Source organism: Lupinus angustifolius, chromosome LG08, assembly GCF_001865875.1.
Source record: "Lupinus angustifolius cultivar Tanjil chromosome LG08, LupAngTanjil_v1.0, whole genome shotgun sequence".
Classification (NCBI taxonomy): domain Eukaryota; kingdom Viridiplantae; phylum Streptophyta; class Magnoliopsida; order Fabales; family Fabaceae; genus Lupinus; species Lupinus angustifolius.
Genome location: NC_032016.1, coordinates 22,987,020 through 23,007,431, shown reverse-complemented (window position 1 = coordinate 23,007,431; position 20,412 = coordinate 22,987,020). Strand labels below are relative to the sequence as shown.

General features: G+C 34.0%; 4 protein-coding genes across 4 annotated transcripts; 2 read left to right on the top strand and 2 right to left on the bottom strand.

Annotated features, from left to right (window-relative positions):
* On the top strand, positions 1–4,066 carry LOC109355271 (serine/threonine-protein phosphatase 2A activator). Its single transcript, XM_019598334.1, has 2 exons — positions 1–1,234; positions 3,670–4,066. Exons 1-2 carry the CDS (start codon positions 84–86, stop codon positions 3,671–3,673), a joined length of 1,155 nt encoding a protein of 384 aa, XP_019453879.1. The 5' UTR covers positions 1–83; the 3' UTR covers positions 3,674–4,066.
* On the top strand, positions 5,712–6,627 carry LOC109353368 (zinc finger A20 and AN1 domain-containing stress-associated protein 3). Its single transcript, XM_019595604.1, has one exon. It carries the CDS (start codon positions 6,087–6,089, stop codon positions 6,573–6,575), a length of 489 nt encoding a protein of 162 aa, XP_019451149.1. The 5' UTR covers positions 5,712–6,086; the 3' UTR covers positions 6,576–6,627.
* On the bottom strand, positions 7,452–12,248 carry LOC109353370 (poly [ADP-ribose] polymerase 3). The gene is made up of 18 exons (XM_019595606.1): positions 12,176–12,248; positions 11,375–11,673; positions 11,069–11,264; positions 10,854–10,970; positions 10,705–10,762; positions 10,560–10,629; positions 10,121–10,295; positions 9,905–10,038; positions 9,579–9,816; positions 9,365–9,492; positions 9,215–9,291; positions 8,974–9,134; positions 8,686–8,895; positions 8,499–8,601; positions 8,330–8,412; positions 8,100–8,243; positions 7,848–8,030; positions 7,452–7,758 (listed from the first exon to the last, which is right to left on the bottom strand). The coding sequence occupies exons 1-18, from the start codon at positions 12,176–12,178 to the stop codon at positions 7,675–7,677; spliced, it is 2,463 nt and encodes an 820-aa protein (XP_019451151.1). The 5' UTR covers positions 12,179–12,248; the 3' UTR covers positions 7,452–7,674.
* LOC109353371 (zinc finger protein WIP3-like) lies at positions 15,075–18,051 on the bottom strand. Its single transcript, XM_019595607.1, has 2 exons — positions 17,508–18,051; positions 15,075–15,950 (listed from the first exon to the last, which is right to left on the bottom strand). The coding sequence occupies exons 1-2, from the start codon at positions 18,012–18,014 to the stop codon at positions 15,540–15,542; spliced, it is 918 nt and encodes a 305-aa protein (XP_019451152.1). The 5' UTR covers positions 18,015–18,051; the 3' UTR covers positions 15,075–15,539.

The following is a 20,412-nucleotide window of genomic DNA, read 5'->3' as shown; positions in this document are numbered from 1 at the left end:
TTTGGTTCCTACAACTGCCGATTACTTCACCCTGTTATCCATCTTTCCACAAATCAATCAGCAGCGCCACCGCCACGGCCAACATGGAAGACTGTAACCACCGCCCACATGAAGAACAACAACAACCTCCAACCTCCTCATCTCCACCCATCGGCACATGCTGCAAATGCGGCGGCCCTACCACCTTCGCCCCACCACCACCCTCCCCTTCCTTCTCCGAAATCTCCCCTCCTCCCACCTACCGCCCCATCCGAGCCCCCGCAATCCCACCTGACCCAACCTCCCAACGCGCCATCATGCTCGCCCCTATTCCTCAATCCCACCCTGTCCCACCCCTCCAAGGGTACAATTTCGTCACCCCAACCAAACGCATCCGCTCCACCGACGACATCAGCCACTTCCATAACTCCGATTCCGGTAAGCACTTTCTCGGATTCATTGTCTCGCTCTCTGATTCCATCCGAGGCTGTAAGATCTCTGATCCTTGCCACGTGTCCCAAACCGTAACCGCTATCGTCTCGATCCTTGAAACCCTAACCCTGTGGGTCGACGAGATTCCACCGGTTCAGCAAGCTGCGAGGTACGGTAATATCGCGTACCGAACCTGGCATGAGAAATTGGTGGAAAACGCTGAGTCTCTCATGATGAAGATTCTCCATGAGGATGTGAAGCAGGCGAAGGTTGAGATCGCGGCATATTTCACGGACAGCTTCGGGAATGCGAGCCGGATCGATTATGGGACCGGGCATGAGACGAATTTCGTGGCATGGCTGTATTGCTTGGCTAGGTTGGAGGAGATTGTGGAGGAGGATTACACTGCGGTGGTGTCTAGGGTTTTTGTGAAGTATATTGATTTGATGAGGAAGTTGCAATTGGTGTATTGCTTGGAGCCTGCAGGGTCTCATGGTGTTTGGGGGCTTGATGATTACCAGTTTCTGCCGTATATATTCGGGGCCTCGCAGTTGATTGATCATAAGTATATGAAGCCGAAATCGATTCATAATACGGATATACTTGATAATTTCTCCAAGGAGTACATGTACCTTGCTTGCATTGTTTTTATTAGGAAGGTGAAGAAAGGTGCTTTTGCTGAGCATTCACCTATGTTGGATGATATAAGTGGGGTACCTAATTGGAACAAGGTCAATACTGGGTTGCTGAAGATGTACAAGGCTGAAGTGTTGGAGAAAGTTCCCATCATGCAGCATTTTCTGTTCGGATCGATCATTGAGTGGTATGTGGGGTTTTCCATTCCTGCTTCAATGTAAATGTGTTCCCTTTCAAATTCATTTTAGGTTGAGCTTTCTCAAAGTTGTTGATATTTTTAGTGTTGTTGAAGGGTTGTAGGGATTGTGGATTTTAGGTATTATAGATTAAGATGGAATCATAATCTTAAAGAATAAAATCACCAATCTCAGAATATTGTATGTGAACAATCGGGTGTAGTCGATCCTATCGTAGACCATATTGAGTCTCAAGAACTATAAAACGGTGTAGTCCCCTAAGGTTTATGATCACTAGCCATTTTTTCAAGCTACAGTGATGTCCCGAGGACTAGAAATTGCGAGTCACATTAATATTCCTGTGATTTTAACTGAAAGAAAGGCAATATTTCTGTTTGCAGCCTGCAACAGCAAACTTGAATTGTGAACATAACAATTGGTAGAACATGAGACTTTTTATGTTTGTGCTTTACCATTAATGGAAGTTTTAGTGCATGAATCAGTCTCATGTTATTCAAACAAAGAAGTAGTTGTGGGGTTAGCTTATGCACCTGCGGGTGCCTTGTGCATTCGGATGAGTTCATTTGTGTAATGTAATATTGTAATCTGTTTTTCCTTGTTGGGTGTTGGGACCTGGGGATTCTTTCTACAAATTTTGTTGCCTAAGTTGATACATGTCAATTAGCCAGATCTGATTGCTTTGTCCTGCATTTGTGTTCACTTTTGGAATCCCAGTTATGAATTTAAGGGGGTCCTCCCTCATAATTTGGAAAATATGAAAGAATGTAGTTCTACTTTTCTTTCCAAAAATATGTAATCTCTCCCTGGCACCCTCTGGTTTGTTCTAAAAGCTCCTTTTGGTAACTCAAGAATTTGACATAATTAATGACTCTGTCTATCTGCACCCATGTTATTGAGCAAATAATTAGTTATCATTTAATTTAAGCAATGAAATCCTTCCAAGTGCTTTTTTTTCTTAGCAAGGTTTTTTGTTTGCAATACTTGTTAACTAAGTTGATGCATGTCAATTAGTTTGCATGATTGCTTCACCTTGCATCTGTTTTCATTTCTTGATGAATTTGCAAGTATTGAATTTTCAAACTAATAGTTTTTGCATAGCTATTGTGTGGGCAAGTGTTCTTTCAGCAAATTGATGCATAAAAGAGTTAGCATGCTCAAATTTACTTTGAATGCATGCTCAAATTTGCAAGTATTGAATACATACATTCGTTGAATACATTTGTGAATTGGTATTCTATAATCTTATGCAGTGTTGCCCAATCGCGGCCATGGCGGATGCCGGTGGCATTTTTTGGGCTACCGCCATTAACCATTTGGGAAATCCCACCATATGGCTGTGTCCGCCTTTTGCTCGAAAAAGCCGCCATGGCGGTATGGCGGTGGCGGGGCCATGGCGGTAATGACAGCATTTTGGCTTTCTGGTCAGATTTTTTTTAAAAAAATTGGGTTGGGATGGGTTTTTTGGGCCTATTCATGGGTTAAAAATTAAAACCCTAACCCCTTTCTATTTTTGCATCTTCTCCTTATTGCCTCTATCTCTCACAAAACTAAACTGAGTTCTTTGTTGTGTGCTGCTTCCACTGTCACCACCACATTCATATTTGTTAACTCTTTTTCATTGTTTTTTCCCTTTCTCTATTTTTTCTTTCTCTCTTGTTTCTTGTCTTCTCATTTCTTTATCTCCCTTTCATTCCATTTTTTTAATTTCGTTTTTTTATTTACTTTCAAAATATATTTTTTTCCCAGTTTACTTTTTTTTTTTTTCAAATTATTTTTTTTCCCACTTTTTTTCCCAGTTTACGTTTTTTAGTTTATTTTTTTGTTCCAGTTTACTTTTTTTCTTCACAGCTTAATTTTTTTTCCAGTTTAGTTTATATACAAATTTAAAACGATTATTTAACCGTAGCAGCACAGTGTATTCCAAGAATAGGATAACACAGTATGAATGTTTTGAATTTTATATTTGTGTTTTGTTTTGATTTTTAGTTGTGGCTCTTTATAAGACTTGTTAGTATTGTTTATTTTACTTTTTACCGATCTTATTATGTTACGAGACATTGATATTTAATGATTTTTATTAAACTTTATGTTATTGTTTGATTTTTGTGTTATTGTTTTATTATTTTATTTTCCTATTATGTTATATTTTTTATTTATTTTTTGTCAACCGTCATGATGATGTCCGCTATTTGCCCACAGCGCCTTCATGGCTAAATTTTGACACCCACCATCCGCCATGGGCAACACTGATCTTATGTTGATACCAGAGTTTTTATATCTGAGTCTGCTGGTGCTTTGCATTAAACTGATGTTTATAATCTTTCCTTGGTGCCATAAACTTCTCATCCTGCCCAAAATGTACCTCTTTTTTATTCCCCTGTTCCACCATTTATTCCTAATATCTTTCAATTCTTTTCTGTCACAGGTAGTAGTGCAGGGAGTCTTTACCAGGGAGTAGTGCTTGCAGACACTTTAGCAAGGCGTCATTGCCGTGAGGCCAAGCAATAAACTAAGTTGTTAAGATTATGAGTGTAGGAAGTTATTAGTGTGGAATTATATTCCCAACACCATGTTTCTTCTATCTCCAAATATGCTCACTTTGTTGTAGTAATTATTCACTTTCGACCTGTTTATTCTAGATACACTCACCTTCATGAAAGTATAGGAATAGCCTTTCTTCATTTTTATATATGATGAGAACATGTGCTTTGCTACATGTAAATGGATGGTTTTGTATTCGCAATATAATTTACTCGATGGGTGCTTAAACTTCTGACTCTTGAATTATGAGCAGCTGCAGAGTAAAGCCCCTTCATCTTGCTAATTGGATTTGGAATTTACCTCAATTCTGCTGTGAGTTGAAAACTAATTCATTCAGTGTCGAACACTAAATTTATTATGAAGTAATTGTTTCCCTCCTATAACTGATGTTTGGCTTATATTAGATCTCTATATAATATATTTAATGGGTATCTTACGGCATACTATATTTTGAGTTTCATTAATAAATGACCCTGTTCCTAAGATCCCTCTTTCAAGGGAATGTCCTAGAACTTCTTCGGTCTGAACTTGTGAAAAGGGAACCCCAAGAGCTAATAGTGAACATATCACTAAGAGAGAAGAGAGAGGATGTGCAGAATGGTGTGCTGGAATCTAACATTCAAGCAGGCTATACAGCTGCTGTTATCTCCATAAATAAACGAGGAGATTTGGTTTTTATATTTCAGGCTTGCTCATGAAGCCTTGTCATCTAAAGGTGGAATTTTTGTGATGGATTTATATGGGGTTCATCTTCAGAGGAACAAACTAAGGCTTTAAGAGAAGATTCTCTAATTTTATGGTATAGTATTCTTGATATAACTTTGTTACAATGTACCAGATGATATAGCTACTAGCTGCAATCTTACATCGAAATGCCATTGGGAGATTATGTGGATTGGGATCAGCTGTCTCATATATTGTGTCCCATTATATACTAGTCAAATGAAAAGTTGACATATATTTAAAAATAAAAATATAAAAAACATAAAGTAACATGTTTATGTTCATTTTGAGATATGATTGACTTGAGAAATAAAGATAAGAAGTTTTAGGTACAGAGAATTTTGGTTAGTTTATGTGGGTGTTCAATTAACTTTGGATAAACCTGAAATTTATTTTTAAAGTACTTTTGTGTTCAGCCAGGAAAGTTGATGTATACACGTGAATATAATTTATTAAAATTCAAGAATAGTGATTTGACAAGTTTTACTCCTACGGATTATTCTTCTATCCAAGAGTTCTCTCTAGCTCTGGTTTTTACACTTCCAATTGTCTGATCACAATCATAGTCAGTGATTAGTAATTTTCTAAAGTAAAATCTAAAACAATGATCGATTAATATTTTAGAGTCTCAGTAACACTACTCATGTATTTTACACAAATTTTCCTACAACCTAACAAGGGGAAGTTGTCATTTTAGAGAAAATGACTCCTTTTGTCATTTTTTTCACGTAATTTCATTAATAAAAAGATAAATATTATTAAAATAAAAAAAAAATATAAGAAAAATATAAGAAAAACAAGTACTTATTTAGAAAGATCGGTCTTCCCCACCTTTGTTGCTATTATTGCTATCTCAAATGGTGGCCAACTATTTTTTAAGATAAATTTAAGAAATAAAAAATACAATATCTCATCATATTACTTATCTCATTCAACTAACTAAAATTATAATATCTATACTATATTTTTAGTTTTTATAAATAGATGATTAAATAACACATGTCATGTCATGAGGATATAATTTATTTTCTTACACATATAAAGTACCAATTTAAACTACATTTACAAATTTTATTCAGAAATTTTTGTCACGTTCCATTTTTAATACCAAACGCGTCACTATGTTTTTTTTTTATTTGTTGTTAGTTGAAGATAATTTAAATTTTCAACTATGACGGGCTTTAATAACGACATTTGAACATAAAAAATGATTAAAAAGAGAAAGGGAGAGAAAGTGGGTAGAAAATTCTAGAACAATCAAGAATCCAAAACCAACCGTCCTTGGTAAGTGTCTTATTTTTGTGGAGGTGCTTTTCTTTGGGTCTTCCCAATTCCAATTCATTTCTCATCAACCAATTCAATAACTTTCTCTTTTCATCTTCCATTTTCCATTCACACGCTTTTTCCAATTTTTCAATTCCCCTTCTCTATAACAACTCATTTTTCTCCCCAATTTCTCTCATCATTTACGCTTTTTCTTTCATTTCCTCTCTCTCAACCTTGGAGATTTCATTTTCCCAACGGTTTCTGATCTGTTTCATTGATAAATTCAGAATCTTGTTCGATCTGAAACAAAAAATGGCGGAAGAACATCGATGCCAACCTCCACGTCTCTGCAACAACAATTGCGGCTTCTTCGGTAGCCCTACCACGCAGAATCTCTGCTCCAAATGCTTCCGTGATTTGCAGCTCAAAGAACAACAATCTTCCTCCGCCAAATTGGTTCTCAACCAAACCCTCGTTCCTCCGCCCGCAATTTCTCAACCGTCTCCTTCGACGCCGTCCGGATCGATCGGCGCTGATTCATCGTCTTCGATTGAAGTTGATTTATCACGCGCCACCACGGAGGAGGAGAAGAGCGGATCTGTGGCACAACCGAACAGATGCGGGAATTGCAGGAAGCGCGTGGGACTCACGGGGTTCAAGTGCAGGTGTGGGTTAACATTATGCGGGTCGCACCGGTACCCGGAGAAGCATGGGTGTGAGTTTGATTTCAAAGAAATGGGAAGGGATCAGATTGCGAAGGCTAACCCGGTGGTTAAGGGAGAGAAGCTCCGGAAGATATGAACGTGGCTGCGTGGGTATTATGGTCATTTCCAATTTGTCATATTTCATTATTATTGAAAAAATCAAGAAAAAAAATGTTGGATCCGCTTGTAATGTTATGTGGTTGCTTAATTTGTAAATTAATTATTTTTTAATAATAAATATTTTAATTTGAATTGTCTTTTATACTTTCAGCTTTATTCTTGCTTTCTGGTTCAATTTATGTGTCTCTTTTTCCTTCCTTCAAAAAGTTTTGTTTCTTTTTCCACTATTGGTGGCGGTGGCCATGTGCTTGCATTTAAAAATGTTAATTATTCATCCTTTATTCGTGCGGTGTGCTTGAAAAGAAGTAAATGAATTATTTTAACATGACCAAATTTTTTTAGAATAAAATTGTATGTCAATTTAAAATAATGTGCATCTTTATAAATAGTTGGGACGTGGAAAAATGAGGATAAGTATTTGGACTTGGGGAAAGAATCACTTATTTTCATGACCCATCCATCAATTTCTTGCATGACACTCTCCAAGATCAATTCAAAGATATTATTGTATAAATCTTTGCAACTGATCGGGCATAATTATTAGAAAGTTTTTTTCCCCTCTTATGATACATGATAGAAAAAGGAGCACTTAATTAGATTTGGATTGCAACATTGAAAGACCTTTTTGACAAAAACTAAAAAAATTACAATCTACAGTTTGCACAAAAACAAGTTTTTTTATTTGCTATTTGCTATCATCAGGTATAAATCTGCAACTTATAACATGCTTCTTCCACCAATATAAATTTCATAGCGGCTTACGACTTGGCTCAGATTAAAAAGAATTTACGAGGTATTTTCTTTATCAGGATTGTTACTGATATGAAGCTATATGGTAGTATCTAGTTAACTTAGGAAATGTAATAACTTTCAGCATCAAAACGTCATTGTACCATTTACTTACGTGTCTTTTTTTACCTAAACATGCATCAAAACGTGATACCAAAGCATTCCAATACTACATATTCTGTAGCATATATATAATGTACATCAAAATGATAACGATATTCTACTACCAACTGAAACCTCTTGTTGAAACAAGATGGTTTTGGTTCATCTATAGTTTCACTGATTCATCATTCTTGGTCCTTTCCCTCTGCTGTATCAAACTCCACATCCTTCTCATCATACTTCACTGCCACCAAAAAGCTTATGCGTACCTGTAAACAAAACAACCAAGAATAATACATTAAAATACTGTTTTTTTTATGGATTCATATCATGGCTTGTCTTAAAAGACATGTTATACCTGCTTAGGATCATAGACAGCATACTCATTGTATTCTAGGGGGCTATCTTGATGCTCTGAGGGAACTATTTGACCACAAGGAACTTTTATGTCATCTTTCCAAACAAAGTGTTCTGATTCATCTGTTTTCTTTTTCCCTAGCCCCTTCACTCCAACCTTCTTTTCTTCCAAGGATGTTGTGTCCTGTGTCAATCATTTTTAAAACTATAAGCAAAAACTCTTTTAAGGATCAATAAATATGTAACTCCCTACCTCAGGTGGGTTTTTCAATTGAGTGATCTCATTTCCTAGAGAAGCAATGGCCAAAACCAAGAACCCTTCTGGCCTATCCACAGCAGTGAAACCATATCTTGCAGCTTCTGCTGCAGCATCAGAGCAAACAATGGCTTTGCCAAACTGATGCCAAAACCACAATACAAAGTGATGAGAAAAAGCTTATAATCATTGAAATTGAAAAGATAAACATTTGTATTTCTACATACCATATAACCTGGAACTGGTAGTGAGCATATTGCTGGCAAGAACCCCTTGTGCAAATGCCTCAAAAGATTTGAGCTTCGTGATCCTTGCATAATATAATCATAGAATTTGTAGTCATTGAGAAGAACAAAATAAATTTCATACAATTTAAACAATATCCTTATGTCTTACCACACCAAAGAAGAACCTTGTTTGGCAACTTTTGTATTTCTTCATAGGGAGGGAAAGCACTAGACTCCACAGCAAAAATGTTTTGAACAGACACTCCATATTCCTGTAATTTATAGGAATAAAACACGGAAGTTATGCATGATCCAGTTGTAAGGGAAACACATAATTAACAGAATTCTAATCTTACCAAGTCTCCAACTTTGACAGGTTCATAAGTTTTCTCAAGATATTTCACAATCATATCATAATCATCTGAATCTTTGTCCAAGGGAGAAATAGAGCAGCCCAATTTGTTGTATGCTTCTGATAATGGATCATCAATGGTAGAGCCAGTCATATCTCCAATGAGGTGAGAAGCCACAGTTATGTCCCTAACACCTTCAAGGGCAGCAGCAGCCTAGGAAAATCAGGACAAAACTCAGTCTTCAAAATAAGTGATTGAACCAATAAAGGTAATGACTAATTATAGGCTTACATGTTCTGCAATCTCCTGATAATCTCTAAATATGAAAGGCCTTGTGGAATGCATCAATGTGAACCATCTTTGGCTAAAATCAGTCCACACAGCCTCAGCCTTTGGTCCAGTCTCTTTCAATGACTTCACCTTCTCTATGAATTCCAAGAGAACTTCCTCACCTGATTGGGTTCTATTGTCATCAGTCTTTGAAGAATATATTATAGAAATAGGAAAAAGAAAGTTTCTACAATTTGCATACATCTTTTCAGGTGAAGATTTGTAACCATGCCTATGGGAAGGTCAGGACAGTCATAAACCATCTCCATTAATGCATACCTGAATTCAATGTACCTTATTCAGAAACTTCAGGTAAAAGTTATAAAAGATAGTGATCAGAAATTGAGCTTACTTATATATTTCTTGGCTGCACATAACCTTCATAAAATTTGCAACCTGAGGCTCAAGTTTACAGTGTGTTGCTGCTATCCCAAGCTGTCGAAGACCTAATGCGCCGTGTCTAACTTCAACTCCATCATCCTATGCAATGCCATTGAGCCATCTTTGTTACATAAAAGAGGTACCATGGATTATCATTAAACATTTGAGAGAGGATAAATGTGTACCATGTCAATGGGGTAAAACTTCAATGGCCTCTTTTGGAACTTCTTCTCCCTTTCCCAAGGCTCAAACTCATTTCCAGTTACTTCCTCAAAGAGCCTGACAAACTCTTTGACAGCATTGTCCTCATTATCTAACTCTTCTAATCTCTCCTCTGCATTTGGATCATCACCAACTCTTCCTTTTTTAAAGTACAGATGCAAACGATTCTCCGGGACAACAATCAGTTGCATGACACAGTAGCTGCTCCAAATTAACATCACTAGTTAGTTATAGTTGTCATATAAATATCAATATGGACTAGAATTGCAATTGGTGTTCATAATATTACTCATTCAGTCCTCTCCCTTGGTCACAAAGAGAGAAGGCACAGTTGTATAATATCCCATCTTTTTCATATATCTTTCCACCTTGTTCCTCCAATTTGGTGTCTTTATAGACCCCTCTCTTCCCATAAAGCTTGAGCTGTTACAACACACCAAATTTTATGAAACACAAATAAAAGGGAGCATCATATGAAAAATATATGAAAGAGTAAGTTATGTACTTCTGCTGAGAGTGACTCAATGGCCTCCTCTCCAGGATCTTGTTTGTCCCAGGGGATTCCCTTGCCTGCTTCAGAAAGATCAGAGACAAGATCATATGCTTCCAAAGGTTGAGGTTCTTGCTTTTCAATGCTGTCAATCAACCATGCCTCCCTCACCACAGGTATACCCCTTTCCCTACAAGGTAAGATACCCTTGATTAAGCATGTTTATTGGTCCAATAATAGATTTTGTAATGCCATTATACCCATTTCTGATATCAAAATAAAATTAGCAGCTAAGAGCATGTCATCATTTTTCATTATGGCATTCTTCATTTTTTCCATGCATAGAATATTCTACCTTTTAAAATGTTCATGACATGGTGTCAAACAAAGCATATATAGCTACAAAGATTAACACAAATCAACCAAGTTGAGTTAAGGCTTTTACTGCACTCACATGGCTTCTGCAAGTTTGGATGTACCACCACGATCTCGCTCAGCAGGTGAAGCCACCAAACAAGTTGCCCCTGAAAGCAAAGCAATCTTGTTTCAGAAACTTCCAGCAACAAAAGGAAAGTCTAAAGCAACTTCTATCATATTACCAATTATAGAGTTTGCCACCATCCCTCCATGCTTTTCAATAGTTCTTTTCCAATAGTGCTAAGTTGCCAAAAGAAAAATGAATTCAATGAAATTCAGTAGATTCAAAAGATATGAAAGGTAGTTAGTTATTAATTCAGAAAGTGCATACATGTGTCCGAGTTAGACGACCCATCAAAGATATCATCATCCCAGTAAATGGTTTATCTGCTAATAAGTTTACATTCATCTGAGGCCTGTTGTTAGGGTCCTGATATTTCTTTAACAACTATAGCACAAAACAAAGGAAACAAGTCAACAAAGATTTAGAAACAGTGCTATATACAAAACTGAAGAAGAAAATAAACAAAAATGAGAGGAGATAACATCTGAAACTAGAGAGTTCTGAACAGAATCTGGTATGTTAATAGGTTCCTGTTTCCTTGGAGGGTCTCTGGTGCTGAAAGTGCAACTAGCCCACTCACTATAGAACCCTTTGCAAGAGAAAACTCTGCCATCAAACTCCAAACTTCCATTGCAAACAGGGCATTTCTCCAATGCACCATAAAACAACAAGTCTTGGCTGTTCAAAAAGGTGGCAATTGAATCAGTTAACATAAGAGATAAGACTCCACTTTGTAACATTTTAATCAGTTTTGGAAGTGATTTAATCTTTAATCTAATCTAACCAACCATCTTCTTCTGAATTCAAGATCAGAGCCAGAGGAATCAAGACCATTAGCCTCCAAAATTTCTTTCAACTGGTCAACAGAGAGGTGCTCATTTATGGCTTTACAGAATTCATCATATTCTACAGTAACATCATCAGGTGCATGTTTTCCATTGGTGTGGCCATCATCCTCATTTTCTACCTTGGCTTTCTTAGGAGAATGTTCTACTTCGTGTGTTTTGGACTCAGCTTTTTGCTTCCTTGTCATTATCACCTTCTCTTCTTCTCCAGATGCATGGACATGTGATCTCGTTTCATGAACCTTCAAATTTTCCAAAATCACATAAACAAGAGGAAATCTTATTTTAGTCCATGAAAATATGAAACTATAAGGATTGGTCATGTTAGTCTTTAGAAAATTAAATATTGATCCATGAAATTGTAATATGTCAGTCAAATTGATTATGACAAATACTTCTAATTGTAATTACTATTATGATATGATAAAATTTTCAAGTCAAGGAATAGCATGACAGAAACAGGATTTACTCATTAAACTAAGGAAGATGCTTGATTGAGTTACCTTCCTTCTCACATAAACGATATATAAGATAATCAGAATGTAAATATACAAAGACAAAAACAACCTTAATCTTATTATAATGAGATAATAAAAATGTTATACATACACTTTTTTATTAAACAAAGAAATGTACTAAAAAACCATAAAACAAACTTGATGGGGTGATTTTGGCATGGAAAAGAAACCAAGAAAAACCCATTTGAGGAAAACGGAAATCATAAAGAAGATGAACAAAACAAACCATGTTGATGCTTATTCCAACTGAATGAAAGAGCTTTGCTACAACTACAATGAGCAAAAGCCAAACAAATAGTTTAACCTTAGAGGGTTAGGAGTGAGACATGGTGTGCACTAAATAAGCTATGATTTTCTGAACAACTTTGCATGCATGATCATAGGTTCAACATCCCTGAACTGCCACGCACATAAATTCTCACAAGAAATCAAATCTTGCTGTCATCACCATAACATGCAACGTGTGATAAAGTGTGCATGTTTTGGACAATTGGCCAAATATATACATTTCGAGCTCTACAAGGTTGACATGTGGGAATACCATAACATTGTGTTTATAGTTGAAAACATCAAATACTCTTTCATTAGTTATTCTTTTGTTCTCATCCTTTATCTGTCTCTCTCATTCGGTTAAGTTGGAGTCATGAACGGTGTAATATATTCTTGGTATAAGATAACAATTTAATGCTTTCTTTGTAAACTTGTTGAATTTAATATGATAAGTTTTGGTGTAGACAAAAATAAAGTCAAGCACATGGCTGAACTTAGCATCTCGATGAATGTATATGTCGGCATTGATGTGTCTTTTAGCCAACATTTTGTGCATCATTATCTTAGACATGGTAAGGGCAATAATAGGGTTGTGTTAACAAATGTGAATATAGTTTGAGAAAGTTAATTTTGAAAATCTAAATCTAAGTCTTTCTTGAACTGATAAACATATTGCTTTTGAATCAAATTTATTTTTAAACTTTCTTTCATAACGTTGCAAGGACCTTGTTCTTTTTTAGATGTAACATCTATTGTTCATGTATTGCTAACAATCAATATCATTTTTTTTCATCATTTGACTAAAATAGATAGATCAATTGAAAGTTAAGAGATATGAAATGTGAACATGTGAGCTTAAATCTCCCATAAAAACTGTCAAATGAGCCATTGTAATCTTCTTAAATTTAAGCTATGAAGCTATATTAAATGTAAATCTATATAAATACTAGATATTAGTAAGGTGATAGATATGGTTTTCTGTCTTTGTGGAATTCGGTGCAATTGGTTTTATTCAAATTGGTGTATATTATATGAAGAAACGTGTATGAGCAAGGAAGGATATAGAAGTTTCACATAGAAAGGGATTGAGTCATGCAGATTGATTAGAACCTTTGTCAGAACTGTAATTTATCTTATAAAATATGTTAGCAGTTTAACCAATATGTTGCATGAATAATCCTGTTAGACATAAAACTTGAGGGCAATTTCCTCTTATCTCATCTCTACTACCAAATCCATCTTCAAATCAACTCAAACAAGTGATGAAATCCCCCAATATCCCATTTGAAGCTTCTGGATGAGAATATAATTTCATTTCTCTACTTCTGAGCAAATGCATTAAATTCAGACATGCATCTGGTTCATTCATATGTAACAAACAACAATTTATCACATATTATGTAGGTTCAGCCTTTTCATTGGGCATGGAGAGATCGGTCATTTGCCTTAGACAGATATCACTTAACATTTCTCATTATTTGTCCCGAACTAATCAAAATATTACTTTTTATTTTTATAATTTTCTTTTATTTATATGGCAATATGTCATTTGTTCATATCGAGAATAAAATATTGTTTAGAACAAGTGATCTATTTCCCATTTGGGTTAAGGTGTTGTCTAATGTCTCTTGGATCTCATGGGCTTTGGATTAATATCGGTCGGATTGTCTATTATTGAGGACAAAAGGATATAATTCAATTAAATTAACCTAAGAATAAACAAGTTAAAAAAACTCATGAAACTTTTAAATGAGTTAAATTTATGGAGATAGCTCTTAGTTTTAAGAAAATGAGTGAAAGTTTTATAGCTTATATTAATTCAATCCTTAATTTGATGTCAAAAGTTTCAAAATAATGAATTTTTAGTTTGATCGTTGAAGGGCTTTCATTTAATTAGCCACATATTTTCTATTAGAAAAAGTAACTTTTAATGTAATAGTCTTTTTTACTTCTTGTGGGTAAGAATCTATTTAAGTATAAACACATAGGGACGAATTGGGCAACTAATATAATTCGAATAGACATCAAGTTATTTTGGTTTGGCCTTACAAAATTTGAACCAGTCAGATTTTGGCCTTAATTTGCTATATTTGACATATTGTATATAATTATAAATAAAACAGAACCTGATTATATGATTGAAAAAATAAGGCTTTTTAGCAAAATAGTGTGTAGCTGAAGATGGTGATTATAATCTTTCCCTCCTTCAAGGTTTTCTTAGCGGACAAAACATGGTGGAGGTCCCTTATCTTCAACAACTACACCCTCTCATTTTTTTTGAGTTCATATTACTTTTTGCTTTGGTCAAGCCTACCTCAAAATAACCCAAATTTCAAAGTTCAAACTCTCACTCTCACTTTCTTTCTCTTCACTCGGGTGTATTAAGGATTGCCACATTTTTATATTAATAAAAAGAAAAGGAGGTCCTTGTAACTCATGATGATCTCTTTGTCAAACACACATGCATAATCACCTTTTATGCAGTTTTTCTTTCAATTAATCCATTGCCTCGTTAATTTAGAAGAAGTCCTTCTAAATATTCATAATCGTTATCCTACAAATTATTTGGAGTTATGTAATAGAGTGAAAATTGGTGATGTTATATTAATTATGGCTAGGTACAAGCACTTTAGATTCAAAGCATTCCATACTTGTTAAAAAATAAACTGCTGTTGTTATGAATTCTTTTTATATCCCAAGAAATGATGCATTTGCTTTTTTTTTTCATTCAATACTTATTTTTTATCTGTATTATTACGAAGATATTTACACAAAATATGTTAAGAGGGTATAGCAAAATTCATACAGGAAAAGGGTATACGATCATACTATTATTATAATAATCTAGTAGACAATGACATACATAAATTAATATCAAAAGGGAGACAGATTTTAACAACAGTACTTGAAGTACAAAGTCCTTAAATGAGAGTCACCATTTAGTTATGAAGAGGATAAATTTTCTCGCCTGAAGAGGACACTAAAATTTGAGCATGATATCACACTTATTACTTTCTCTTTCTATGAGATGAAAATTCCTCCTCTTCATCACTTTAGACAAACACCTTATTAGTTAAACTTAAACAACAAAGCAAACTAGTCCAAAACCTCTATAATATCCTTATATATAGCTCCTGCATCGCCACCCTGCAAGTGCTCGGTAACAAACCGCTCTCTATGTTTCAATGCCTTAGCAAATGTTGAGAATTTTTTGTTACTGAGCACAAAGGTATAGTAACCATGCTCCACTACAGTACAGTTTTAATAACTATACTTAGTCTTTATATAGATCATGTTTGTGAGCAACTCCACGCATGATCTTAATCAGACCCAGTAATGCAATCCAATTCTTCAAGAGAATTAGGACGTGGGTTATGACCCTTACCAAAGGACCTAATGTGATCCTTAAGAGATCTCTTATGCTTAAAATCTGACCCACAAGTGCAATACCAAAACTTCCCACAGTTCTTCTCATGAGTCCTCCAATCACCTTTGACAGCAAATGTTTTGCCACATTTTCTGCACATGAATGGTTTAGTGCCATGCTTTCTTTTGTAGTGAGTTTGGAGTGTTCTGAAGTCCTTCAAGGGCTTTGCTCTTAAGTGGTTGATGTTGTTCTTGCAACCTTGTGCACAACAATAACATGGTAGCCCTAGCATTTCAGCTGGTTGTGTTCCTTTTAGTGAGTCTGGTCCTTTCCTATATTCGGATCCATGACCCCACATATGCATCTGCATGCAGAGGGTAAAAGTTGGTATACTAGTTCGAGTAATTATAGTACATGTTTGTTTCTTATTGATTAAAAACTTCCTTGTAAGTTAGTATTAGGTCATGATAATTAGCATGATTTCTATCTCTATTATACCTGTATTGTACATGTTAAGATATAGCATAATTCTGAAAAGGAGAATCCCAAAGTTTGAGTAGTTTTTATAACCCAATAGTTTTGTATATATCCTACTCCTATGGTCTCCTTTTGTGGAAAATAATGCCCCATTTCCCACGATAAAATGGTTAAATTAAATCATATTACTTTCTGAATGATAAAATTATATTCTCAAATTCCTAAACATATATATTAATTTCTTCATTATGTGAACATTCATGGACTAATTTAAATGAAAGAATTCTATTATGGGACTTCTAGAATAATTTCCATCATTCAAGAACTAATGATTAATATCCTTGTATATTTCATTAATTCCTTAGAGCAGGCATAGATCATGTCAATTCATTCCTATGCTACTCATGTCCACGGATTTTCAACCCTAAAGGGCTAACACAAGGAAAGAAAATAAAAACATGAAGAGGATATAGGGTTGCAACTTCTAGCTCTTTGAAATCTTGTGGGGATGCAAAAAGGAGCCTTTTACAAAAAGGTGAAAGTAATTGTAGACGGATAAACAAACCATATATAACTAGCTCAAATTTCTTAAAGTGGGAAGAAAAAGCAAAAAGAAAAAGATATTCATCAAATTGTCATGTGTTTACATTAAAGATCAATTACATGATTGTTAGTCAATATCATTATCATGTAAAGCATCTACCTAGTTCATTTTGCTGTGAAATGAGAGCCGCATATTTAATTCAAATTCAGATCGGATATCCACATTAATTAGCTATTAATTCTTTGTCTTTGGACAAAAAATTCATCAGGGTGCAAGAGAGATGTAAAAATTTAGTACTTTTTTAAAATGAAAATCTTTTTGTTGAAATGAAATTGAAACCACTTTTTCATATGAATTATCTCATGTAAGTGTACAAATTCTTTGAAGGACTACTGATATATATATTTTAGCTTACATTCCAACATTCTCAAACTAAATCTTACACCTCAATTTCTAATTTCCTATTAAAATAAAATCATACAAACTAATATACATTTTCAGTTTTAACTTTTGACTAAATCAAATTATTTACTACCTTCCCTTGCACATGTGATCTTTTCTATTTGTTAATGGTACTTACCCTTGTAAGTGAAGTGTAATTAAGTTGTTGGATCAATATGGTTTATGTGTGTACTTACCCTTTTGATCTTTCTAAAGATTCATCCCCACTTTTTCTTCTTCAAATCACCAATTATTTCGAATTTGAGCTGAACAAGATTATAAAGGCCAGAAACCTCTCCTTACCAAAAAATATTAACATAGCTGTGATCCAGATCACTTTTATTTTAATTTTTTATTTACAGTTTTCATTATAAATATGTACATAATTAGTGAGAAAATAGAGTTGAATAGAAAGTATGTAGTTTTTATTATACAAGAAGTTGAAAACCAAGTACTAACCTGCATGTTGTTATACCTATTGAAGGTCTTGCTGCATATATTACAAGCAAACTGTATCGGCCCAACAAGTATTTGTGCTGGAGTTGGTATCCAAAACCTTCTCTCTGAGCTTCCATTCAATGAAGTTTTCTTCACGGATTCTTCTTCTTCCTTAACATGGAAAACTTTCTTCTCATCAGAACACTCAGCATCAGTAATAGTGTTAGGTAATCCAATATGCAAAGCCACAGACATTTGTTCCACTTTCTCTTCTTTTACCTCAAAACTCTCCTTTTTTAGTTCTTCCTCTTTTAAGGGTTTTCCATTTAAGATGGGCAAAAATTGAATAGTTTCATGAACAAACTCATTCTGAGTCACAGAAGAAGAAGGAGAAGATGTTGATGATGATTCTGTGGGAATTAGATATGAAGGAGAGGAATTGTATGGTTTAAGCCATTCAATGAAAGTTGGTGCATGAAGGTAGAGATTCTTGTTCTCTCCAATATTATTGCATTCTCTCAAACCCATGCTCCTTAGAGAGAGGGATAGAGGAACTATATCCAGAGTTTATGAGAAAACTTGCACTTATATGGTTGTTAAATGAAAGGGAATGACATGTAACAACAAAATTATATCATCATATTCCTAATAGATGAAATCCCAATAAGTAATTAATATAAAATATCAGTTTATGTTTTTATAAATAAAAAAAATTAAAAATCACTTTTTAATTGGACGATGACACTATATAGAACCAATGTTCTTTCGATAAAAGAATGCTTTTTTTGTCTACAATGACCTTTTATTTTTTCCCTTTTTCCTACCCTTACTTTATCCTTTTCCCTGTTGCCTTTTGTTTGTTGAGTTTGTGGGATTAAAAGGGAGACTTATTGGTGGGGATGGAAAATGATATGCAAAAATAGAATCCTAGAAATATGGTCTCAACTCTGAATTCTAAATCCAATACCTTGTCCTTTGCTATATATAACTAATTTAATTATTGCAAAGAATAGTAGAGTATGGTCTCAATTATGAATTCTAAATCCAATACCATGTCCTTTGCATTATATAACTAATTTAATTATTACAAAGAATAGTATAATATGGTCTCAATTATGAATTATAAATCCAATACCATGTCCATCCTTATGAGTTGGCCATGGCCTTATGAGTAGGTCAACACTTACTTATCAATGTTATTATTATTAATAAATCTATTCTTTTCTTCATACTCTCTTTGAATATTTTATTGTACTAAAAGAACTATAAAACAATCACATTTGTTACTCATTTTTTTATCAAACATTTTTTTCCTCAACATTTCCTTTATAAACCAAACAATTTGCAAGGATCATAGGGTGTGGTTATTGTTTCATAAGTTCATATAGTGTACCTACAATATATTAGTGTAATGGTGTAAAACTTGATAAGTCCTCGGAAAGACCAAATATTCGATTATTGAGAACATCACTTATCAAGAGAAACTATTATACATCCCAAAAGAGATTAATTATTTATCAATAAAATAAAGGATATCATTGATAGTACCAAAAATATTGATAAGTCTTGGGTGTTATGTAGTTGTTAATATTTGTTATCTTTATTAACTTCAAATAAATACAACCTTCTTCTTTATTAAATATTTTCAAGAGATTTTTTTCTTACTATTATATCCTTATAAAATCAAGATAATATTGATGACCATTTTTTTAAACTTTATCCTACTTTGTGAATTATATTAATTAGTTAATTATTGATATAATATAAAATAAATTAGACAAATATAATGTTATGTTTTTTGGTATAATGTTATGTTTTTTGGTATAACCATTGGATACTTACAAATGTATAGAGATACTAACTTTTTTTCCATGAAAAAATATCTATTTTATGTATTCACTCAAAGTTAGACAAAGTGTATCATTTTCAGTTTGGCCTTGGCTTATTATTTGCAAAAATTCAAATGCTGCTAGGTAGTGGAAGTTGACATCGTAACCTTACATCATAAGGTGGTAGGTCAGGGACTTTTAGTGGCATACTTCTAACACATTCTAAAATTACAATCAGATCAGTAGGTTTGATTTTGTTGAGAAGAAGAGCAATGTCCAATTACATAAACACATATTCTTTGTAATAGTGGATGCCAATTGACCTTGACCTTCGACAAAAGTAGATATGATCTCCTAAAGTATATCTTATATCATATTTCAAACTAAAAAAAATGTCATGTTAATCAAAAAAATATTATTCCTTACTTTTATGTTTTTTATTCGTTATCATTGATTTGGGATACGACTTAAGACATATCTCAGGAAAACAAATTTTTGGGTCATGGGAATTTTTCCCCATAAGTGACAGTTTTGAGCCGTTGGGTTTAGTGAATTGAAGAATACCAATCAGAAAATAGACCTAAAACCTTTAGAAATTAAAGGGCTGCATTGGGTCTTATGTCTTGGTACTTCCAAATTTCCGGTCAATTTCCAAATTAAAAAACTATGACTTCAAAACCTTCATCATTATTATGAAACTCTCAAGTAACTAATAACTACCGATTTGAAAGAGAGGGAAACCGGAAAATAAAAGAGAACTTAATTGTACTCGAATTATTAGGAAAAGAATCTTATCCAATAATTAAAAGGTAACTTATTTATTTTGTTTCACTATATATAAAGCCAAAACATGGTGTAACTACCACCATGACATAATTTATATATTCATATTTTACCCTTCAAAAATTTAATTTAAAAAATCATATAATCCTATATAACCACCTCAAATACATTAACTATAAGTTGCATATCTATACTTCTATACTACTTAATAAAGGAAAAACCTAACCTAATTTTCATGAAGTTATTTTGGGTTTTCCTATTTCATATTTTCTAACTTCTAATTTTATTGTATAAGTTATACTTTCATCTTTATA

Coding starts and splice junctions, on each gene's coding strand:
- LOC109353371 (XM_019595607.1), bottom strand. CDS start 18,014: ATGGGTTTGAGAGAATGCAATAATATTGGAGAGAACAAGAATCTCTAC. Junction 15,951..17,507: donor ATAGGTATAACAACATGCAG/GTTAGTACTTGG, acceptor CTCTGCATGCAG/ATGCATATGTGGGGTCATGG.
- LOC109353370 (XM_019595606.1), bottom strand. Junction 10,296..10,559: donor TCCAAACTTGCAGAAGCCAT/GTGAGTGCAGTA, acceptor CTTACCTTGTAG/GGAAAGGGGTATACCTGTGG. Junction 10,039..10,120: donor TTGAGTCACTCTCAGCAGAA/GTACATAACTTA, acceptor GTGTTGTAACAG/CTCAAGCTTTATGGGAAGAG.
- LOC109355271 (XM_019598334.1), top strand. CDS start 84: ATGGAAGACTGTAACCACCGCCCACATGAAGAACAACAACAACCTCCA.
- LOC109353368 (XM_019595604.1), top strand. CDS start 6,087: ATGGCGGAAGAACATCGATGCCAACCTCCACGTCTCTGCAACAACAAT.